General features: G+C 43.2%; 1 protein-coding gene across 1 annotated transcript; it reads left to right on the top strand.

The window, feature by feature from the left end:
• The first annotated feature begins 1624 nt into the window (after positions 1-1624).
• MRPL15 (mitochondrial ribosomal protein L15) lies at positions 1625-6411 on the top strand. Its single transcript, XM_043879102.1, has 5 exons — positions 1625-1798; positions 2341-2495; positions 3033-3198; positions 5372-5495; positions 5915-6411. Exons 1-5 carry the CDS (start codon positions 1691-1693, stop codon positions 6250-6252), a joined length of 891 nt encoding a protein of 296 aa, XP_043735037.1. The 5' UTR covers positions 1625-1690; the 3' UTR covers positions 6253-6411.
• The last annotated feature ends 3277 nt before the right edge of the window (positions 6412-9688 follow it).

Genomic DNA, 9688 nt, shown 5'->3' on the forward strand with positions numbered 1-9688 from the left:
AGAAATAGCTAAACATAGAAACATAGAAATAGCTCTCCAAAAGTTTATTTCCACCTTCATTACTTGTGATCACCAGTGGGAACAACCCCCCAGCAAGATGGTGAAACATAAAAAGAACAGAAAGGGGCATGGTCTGTATCACACTTACTTAAGACAAAAATAGAGAAGCTGATATTTCTGAGTGAAAATAGTGTAATGTATTTTGGGCTGCAGATATTCAACTTTATGCTATGAAACAAAAAATACTATTTACATAGTAAGAGGTAGTGTATGAATCTTGGCTGCTTACTATTAGAATTTGGTTAAGCTACCGGCCTTGCCAAGTCTGTCAAAGGTAATAACATCTACCCGACAAGGGGTTGTTTAGTTGATGAATCAAGCCAGGGTGGCTCTGCAGGCTACTGACGCTTACCAAGTGCTCCGCTCCGCTCCTTCATTAACAGCAGATGAGGTCAGCATCTCTGACTTGGTCGGAGCAGCACAAGCGCACTTGGATGGGGTGCAGAGTTTGAGTCTTCAGCACAGGTTGGTACCAGCCAGTCATTGGTAATCGCTCGACTCTGGGTATTATTCTCACATCTCAGGGTTGCCAACTGAAAGGCACTCACTATCTGCCTCTACAAGGACGAAGTCAGGAGCCACTGCAGCCCCTGTCCTTCAACAACCCCCGCCCCCCGCAACCTCAGAGTTCAGGTCTGAGATCAGGAGTGAGGCATCTGTGTTCTGGGAAAAACCGGCAGAACAGGCCTTCATATATTCAGATAATTGTCAGATTTTACAAGCCCAAATTCTTGACTTTCCTTGTGTTTAGAAAAGCAGTGAAATCATTAAAGGGGACACCTGCTCCTCCTTACTAGCAGGAGCCTCTGCAAATTGTGCTTGACTCCACTCACTCCAGTCGCTCAGACGTGTCCAACTTTGCACGCCAGGCTTCCCTGTCCATCACCAACTCCTGGAGCTTGCTCAAACTCATGTCCATCCAGTCGGTGATGCCATCCAACCATCTCATCGTCTGCGTCCCCTTCTCCTCCTGCCTTCAATCTTTCCCAGCATCAGGGTCTTTTCCAATGACTGCTGACTCCACTAAAATAACATACAAGCCGACTTCCCCCCACCCCCACCTCTTCGGAACTGCTTCTCAGAGCTGAGTGGCTGTCATCTGGGCTATAGCTCTCATTTTGCCCCAAATAACTCACAGCTCTGTGTTGTGCAATTTTTCAGTTGACAGGGCGTATAATCAGCCCAGTTCCCAGCTCCAAACCGGAACTTGGTAGCGCCAAGTATGTTATTCTGGGCTCCACGTGGCGCTCGGAGAAGACCCTGCCTCTTTTAAGGACCAGACTGAGACAGCTCAGAACACAGTGACACCAACCCTCCAACGTGCAGCGTTTCAATCCGTGTTTGTGCGGCGAAAGAAAATGCAGCACATTCCAAGCCAAGAGCAAGCCACGATCTCTCAAAATACGGTCCCATCCCCAGTGAACTAAACATAAAGCCAGCTCAGCTCGCAGAAGGTAGCCTAGAGTACCCGCTGCCGCCAGGATGGAGACCGGCTCCCGGCGTGCCCCGCAGCCGGCGGCGCTACGGCGCCTACTTCACGACGGGGGCGGGGCCGCGGTCGTAAAGCAGCGCCGGAGGTCACGTGGGTCTGGATGCCAGGCGCCCTCGCGGCGTCTCAGGCAAGCGGGTCATGGCCGGCCCGGTGCGGGGCGCAGGGCCCAGGGCCCTGGACCTGCTTCGGGCTCTGCCTCGTGTGAGCCTGGCTAACTTGAGGCCGAACCCGGGCTCCAGGAAACCGGTAATGCTGGGGATGGCGCGGGAGTCCTGGGATCGCGGGTCTAGAGGCGCTGCGGAAACGAGGGGCCTATGAGCCCCTACTCTTGAGTAATGCGGGAAGCCTGCCCCCGTAGTCCCAGCTCTCAGGTTCGGGTTTAGAGGAGTAATCACGTTAACCTGGGCGGGGAGCGAGGTCGCAGGAAGTGCACATGGTTGCCTCATTCAATATTGGGTTAGCATGAAGTGCTTTTCCATTATGCCTTTATCTTCAGGGGAAAGATACTTTACGTTCTGCAAGTCACTGAACACAGCTAGAAAAACTGTTATGGTCATACTGCCACCTTAAAAATCAACTCGTTGCTTTCGCGAAGTAAGAAAAATGTTTTCTTTATAATTTGGTGTCTTGACCTCAGAGCAGTTCGAATGGTGCCTGGCACGTAGTGGGTTTGGCCCGTTGCTGGCTGGCAGGATGAATGAGGGCTTTACCAACAGACACAGCGCAGAGGTGAAATACAATTTAAAAAGTGCATTTGCAGCTCATAAAACATTTTTCTCTCTTTCCAGGAAAGACGACGAAGAGGTCAGAGAAGAGGTAGGAAGTGTGGCAGGGGCCACAAGGGAGAACGTCAGAGAGGAACCCGGCCCCGGCTGGGCTTTGAAGGAGGCCAGACTCCATTTTACCTTCGAATCCCAAAATACGGGTTTAATGAAGGACACAGGTAAGTTTGCTTTGTTTGTGGGGGTTTTTTTGTTTGTTTGTTTTTTACTTTGCTTTGCTTCTTAGTGTAAAAATATGTGATTCTGAGAATCACCAAATGATAGCTTGGTAGAAATTTAAATCCACTTCTTTAAAGCAAACTTTTGCTACCGTTCCTCTGAACCATTTTTGGTAATGAAGTTTAGCCTGACTTAGTAGAGGGAAAAAGCCAGAGGTTGCACTCAGACCTGCAGAATGGAGGTAATGGTGCATTCTCTGGAGGTTTAGAATGATTTTATGTTTGAAACTCTGGCCCACTGTCATCACCCAGTAAATGGTAACTGCTCTTACTTTGAGTTCCGTTAATGCATAATTCAGAGAGTATGTTAAATTTTCCACATATTTATTTGTATAAATGAGCGAAGTAAATGCAGGAGTTTTATTTTAAACCATCTAAATTGATGCAGGAAAGCACAGGACAGAGCTCTGCGTTCATCTGGAGGTCTTACAGGAAGATAAGTCTGGCTGAGTTTTCTATCTGTTGTTACTTTTTTTGTAGCTTCAGACGCCAGTATCAGCCTTTGAGTCTCAACAGGCTTCAGTACCTGATTGACTTGGGCCGTGTTGATCCCACACAACCTATTGACTTAACCCAGCTGGTCAATGGGCGAGGTGTTACCATCCAGCCATCTAAAAGGGACTATGGAGTCCAGCTAGTAGAGGAGGTAAGTCGGAATTAGATTTTTTTTTGAGTTTCGTAGATGACTGTTTCTGATTTCCATATATTCAACACTGTGCCTCCTTTATTTTTATCTCTTTCGCGTTGTAACCATTACATAATGGTTGATTGTGTTATATTCAGTTGTGGTTTTAGAAAGCCACTGTTCCTGGTCCTGGGGTATTCTTCCTGTGTATCTGTTCAGCTTGCTCCCTCATTCTCTTTGGTTCTCTGTTCAGATACCATCTTAGTAGGAAGATCTTTTTGACTTTTTTTTTCCTTCCAAATTATTTGAGACAAATTATTTTTGTTACAGAGATGTTCTTTATAAAGGAACACTCTCATATCTTGACAGTCTGCCTTATTGTGCCCAAAAGGGTTTTTCTTTGAATATATGAACACCTGATATTTATTACCAAACAGTGCATGCATTTTTCATTGTCTTCCTCACTGTAATGTCAGTTCTTTTGAGTGCAGGTACTTTGACTCATTGCTGTATTTTCAACATTGGAAATACTGGCTTGTGATAGTCACTCAATATTTATGAAAGAAAGGGATGAATGAAATCCAGTTCTGATTGTAGGGAAGAGGTTTTCTATTTAGAGAAGTTGGCCAGGAGTTTTATTGGCAAATGAACCTGTACATTGCTAATCAGCTACTGCCCCCCACCCCCTTTTTCATCTGTGTCAATAATATAGTTGATCTCTGTGTAAGTGACTAACTTAGTGTCCACTAGAGGGAAGCATAGTTTATGGGAAAACCTTTCAGATCTTTGAAAAAGTAAACTTGTCAATAAAAGTTTTTCAAATAAATGACTTGAAGAGAGAACACCAAATACAGGATTAAACCTCAGTATTCTACTTTAGGCATATCAAGGAACATGGTTATAAAATAGCATATGGAAAAACCCATGACTTCATGAGACCTTAAACTGCACATCCCAACAGCTTTGGACATATGTCTATTAAACTAGCAGAAATCATTCTGAAATCTATTGGTTGAGTATGTACAGTTATTCATCATTTACAGCTTTGTAAACCAGTTGCCCTTTTCTGGATTTCAGATTTGCAATCAGTATTGGGTAATAAGATGGTTTTGATCTTTTCAGTGTAAAATCACCAATTTAGGAACACGTGTCCTAAGGTAAAACAAGATAAAAGAAACTTAACTGATATAAAGAAATGCTAAATAGGCTTCTTACAGCCCTGAAAATGCTGGAATAACACCAGTGCCCAGAGTCAGGGAAATGGTTAAGTAGTCTATGGAATAGTAATGAGAAATGTCAAGTAACGTGGCAAGACCTTGTTTTATTGAGTCAGAGGTCCCATTGATTGTAAAAATGCCTACCAGTATCAGAGATGGGAGAAATGTGTCTTAGAATTGATGGAATATATTGAAACTGGGAACCACCTTGTTTCAACCACATGAAAAGAGCAAAAAAATTTTTTTACCACTGCAAAAAGAATGGTAGTGCCACCACCTTTTAATTTTTGTCAGAATCTGTTTTGAAATTAGGCCTAATGAAAGTGACCAGAGACAGGACTTTAAAAAGTTCAGAACTATTTTTACTTCTGTTGTCTCTGTCTCTTTCACTCAAGAGGGCTGGTCCCCTCCAGAGCTTAGCTATTTTGTTCTTCCGTTGGCTCCAGCGTGCTTGTCCCCTGGTTTAACCATCTCTTGGCCTCTTGCTTACTTGTGGGTCAGGAAGGTAAGTTTCTGTCTGTATCACATGACATAATGTTGGGGTTAGGAATGCAGCCACTGGGACTAGGCTCCCTTGCTTTATGTTGTTGGGCAAGTTGCCCAGACTCTCTGTGCCACGGTCTATGGCATTGGTGTTGCAGTAATTCTGTTGGTTTAGAGTTGTTTTGAGGGCTGAACAATCTGCTGTTGAGGAGGTGTTGGGAATGGGTGCTTTCGATGATGCCTGCTGAATATGTAAAATGGAAGTCTTATCATCCCTGCTCTTAGGGAGTGAAAACTAGGAAAATACAGTGGCCTAAAGAAATGAGGAACGATTTGGTGGTGTTTGATGAGACCTCAAAGCAGAGGTGTTAAAGTAGGAGTCACTGTTGGGCTGTAGGCACTCCGGAGGAGAAAACAGGGCAGGGAGGAGGCCCTCGTGATGTTTGCTGGTAGCCCAGCCATCTCCTCACACACTTTGTTTTGATGGATGACAGGGCGCTGACACCTTTAAGGCAAAAGTTAACATCGAAGTTCAGCTAGCTTCTGAGCTGGCCATCGCCGCCATCGAGAAGAATGGGGGTGTCGTCACGACAGCCTTCTACGACCCGCGAAGCCTGGGTAAGCTTGTCCTCCCCGGGCCAACTGCTCACCAGGGTTTGACTTGTTCAGACACCTCGATTTCTCTTTTGGGAATTTCTGCTAGTGGTGTGGCTGGTGGGGCTATCTTCTGATACACCTCAGCCAGTATGTGATAAGATTTTTTAGAAAAAAAACCTGGGGCTTAAATACCCTCTGTTTAGAAATTCACTAATTGTTGATGACCCAGGAGTGACTTTGACCTTCAAGATGCAAATATTTGAAGATCAAGTGTTTCCATTTGTTTCCTTAAGTCAACTGAGTTAAAAAAAAAAAAGTTTTGGGGATTAAGTTCTTATCTTGGAAATACTTTAAAATTAATAGCTTAAAGAATATCATTAAGAGAAAACCAGTATATATATTGCCAGTATTTGCATCTCTCTATTAAAAATGTTTTTTAGAAATTCTGTGCAAACCCATCCCATTCTTTCTCCGTGGGCAACCCATTCCCAAGCGGATGCTCCCCCCCGAGGCTCTCGTGCCCTACTACACTGATGCGAGAAACCGAGGCTACCTGGCGGATCCCGCCGGATTTCCCGAAGCAAGACTGGAGCTCGCCAAGAAGTACGGCTATATTTTACCCGACATCACCAAAGACGAACTCTTCAAAATGCTCAGTACTCGGAAGGATCCACGGCAGATTTTCTTTGGTCTGGCTCCAGGATGGGTGGTGAACATGGCAGACAAGAAGATTCTGAAACCTACGGATGAGAAGCTGCTTGAGTACTACAGCTCCTGAGCTCCGTCCAGGGGAGCCAGTGGTAGGAGGGCACCGGAAGGGGCGGTGACACGTGTTTCCCACTGCATTGGCTCAGTTTGTGGTTCTGCCACGGATGATGTTTTCTGTGTAATCATGTCTTTTTTTTTTTAATCAAAATTAAAAATACAGTAAGCAAGGGCTGCATGGAAGATGTGGATCTGTGTGTGTCTCAGCATCACGAGCTTGCTGGCACGCTGCCCAAGGGAGCAGGAGGCTCTTAGACCATTTCCCCTTGAGTTTTCCATCATCTTCCCTTTCAGGTCTTGTCTTATTGTTGCAAATCAGAATGAATGCAGATGGGTTGGGCTCACTTCATTGTCCGCTCAGTTGGGGTCCGAGGGCTGCTGGTGTACCTCTTGGTTAGCCCTGAGGAACCTCTTACCCAGAGTCAAGGCAGCAACCCTTCAACCCAGACTGATGAAGATGTTGGATGTGAGTGTAAGGCTGGTGAATAGTTTCCAAGTATTGCAGTATTTGCTGGCAAGATTGAAATGAAAATTCCAGGTGAATTCATTTTTCTCAACTCCAGCAGAGCTGTCAAAACGATCAAGCCATTAGCTTTTTTTTTCTTTGAAGAAGGTAAATGTTCTAATGATATAATTTTGCTTATTTCCTAGACTTTGAAAACCTTTGTGTTTCAGTCATTTTAAATGATTGAAGAAAACGGTCAGTGGTTATATAAGCCATTAGAACAGTTGATAACGTGAAAATTAAACTATTAATGTAAAAGGTTCATTGGTCAGTAAGCTTATTTAGCTTTGCAAAGATCTGTTGTCTAAACCACATGGAAGCTTAATTTATCCTGATGCAATTAAATCTTGAATAATTCATGATAATTCTTCTACAGTAGAATTAAAATGATTCCTGTTTATTTTATTAAAAAAATTTAAAAAACCTAAACAGTGCATTACTTTGTTAACTTATCTACCTCAAATATTGCTGGTCTAATATTCAATTGATGAAGTAATTTATGTACCAAGAGGATGTTTCAGTTTATCCAGGATTATTTAGTCTGGCTTGTTATTAAGCCATTTCTTAGTACCCAGAACTCATAAGAATCAGTACTAGCATTACCTTCTCTGAAAAGACACCTGTGAATTTCAGAAGATAGGCAACAATTTAAAAACATGCTTTTATTTTTCCAGGACACCCGGTGACAAGAGTTGGCAGTGTTGGGATTAGATTTGGCTCCACTGACTGGAGCCCTGGGTCCCAGTGGCTTGAATAAGATAAGGTTTCTTGTTCTCTCAAGTGAAGTGTGGCGATCACTGTAGGGTCGACTCCCAGTCCCTGACTTCCCCCAGCCCTAGAGAGAGAGGTGCATCTTTGGGACCCAAATATGACCCACACGGGGCCACTTCCCCCAAGATGAGTCTAGAAGCTGCCACACAAAACCTGCACTACACCCATCCCACTGGCCAAAGCTTGGCTACAGTCTTTTGCTAACACAAGGGTCTGAAGTCTTTTCTTCGGCCGCTTGTGTTCTCAGCTGAGCTGAAAAACCCTGTTGTGATGGGTGAATCACGAGTGGGAATGTTGGTAACCAGCAGTGGGGGTTAACGCCTCTTTGGGTTTTGACCAAACTTCAACCCTGAGGTTGATTGACTTAAGTTAGACAAACATCCAAAAAAGTGCAGAATTCTTTATTTCTGTGCTTAATAGTAGGGGTTTCCAAGGTGGCTCAGTGGTAAAGAACCTGCCTGCTAATGCAAGGAGGTGCAGGATACATGGGTTTGATTCCTGGGTCAGGAAGATCCTGCGGAGGGAGAAATCGCAACCGGTTCCAGTATTCTTGCCTGAAGAATTCCATGGACCCAGGACCCTGATTGGCTGCAGTCCATGAAGTCACAAAAGAGCATGATTGAGCACACGCAAGTATGTGTTAATGGTATATTCACTATTCTGTTCAGTGAGTTACAAAAACTTACGTTGATTAATTCATCAGTCTGGGTAAGATTGACGTTTTTAAAGGAGAGTGATGATAAAGGACCAGACACCATCTACTTTTTTCCATGCCTCCTTTTTCTAAACATTTTGACCATCAAGCTGTCTTAGGCTGCCTGTGTTAGATTCTAAAAAGTTATATTGGAATACTGTATGTGGAAGAAGAGAGGTGCTATATTGCAAAGACATGGTACACAGAAAACATGTTTTTGATGATTACAGTGATTCATTAAGAACCAGAGATAGAATACATTTTCATTTTTTAAAATCACTGGGAAAGGTCCTCAAAAACTTGGTATCATGAAAGTAGCCAATGCCTGTTTTGAAATTATGTAATACTGAAGTCTAAAAAGAGAAAGTCCATATTGTCTTACTGTTGCTGGTTCCTGACCTACTTCCCAGAGGTGAGAAAACCACTGCTTTGTTTGGAGTCTTTTTTTTTTTTTTTAATCAAAATGGCATAGATGGAAAATAAAGACAGTTAACCTTGTTACATCTAATAGTGTTTCAAAAACACTTTCCATTAGGGTAAACAACACCTTTTTTCTTTTTTTTTTTTTAAATTTTGAAAGTATGATAACATGTTTACAGGAGACTTGGAAAATAGAGACCAAAGTTACTTGTAATTCCACTACATAATTATGATTTTTTTTAGTAGATTTTTAGTTTTGATGTCACACTCTCAAAAATAGACCTGAAAAGCACTATGAACCAATTCAACATAATTAAGGTTTGTATAGTTTTCATACAACAGTAGGATACAAATTTGAAGTTTCCATAGACTATAAGCTAGGAGACAGTGGAACATATCTGGGGACATAAACCAAGGTGCATAAGTTTCATAGTCTAAAAGTATTGAGACATTACAGTCTGTTCTCTTGTCATTGTGGAATTGTGTTAGAAATCAATATCAAAAGTCACTTGAAAATAACCCACATATTTTCAAGTGCAATGTGACCTTTACCGAGAGAGATACTTGACTCAGCCGTTGAAAGCCTCAGTGAATTTAGACTGAAAAAAACAGGGTGATTGTGGAGAAGAAAGCATTTAAATGAGAAATTAATATCAAACTTCAAAAACCCCATGTATTTGGAAATTAAATGTCCACTTCTAAATGATGTCTACTCTTACTAACTAAGCTATTCACATAGGCTCCCTGGTGGCACAGATGGTGAAGACTTCACCTCTAATATGGGAGACCTGGGTTCAATCCCTGGGTCAGGAAGATCTGGAGAAGGAAATGGCAACCTGCTCCAGTGTTCTTGCCTGGAGAATCCCATGGTCAGAGGAGCCTGGCCAGCCACAGTTCATGAGGTCGCACAAAGTCGGACAGGACTGAGCGACTAACAAGCCGTTCACACAGGGTCCGTTAGACGAGTCCCTTCACCTTCCTGGCTGAACTGTGGTGACACGTACTGTTTGTGTAGCACAGGCTCAAATACCAGGCTGATTGAGCTGTTGTCTTGGGCTG

Source organism: Cervus elaphus, chromosome 21, assembly GCF_910594005.1.
Source record: "Cervus elaphus chromosome 21, mCerEla1.1, whole genome shotgun sequence".
Classification (NCBI taxonomy): Eukaryota; Metazoa; Chordata; class Mammalia; order Artiodactyla; family Cervidae; genus Cervus; species Cervus elaphus.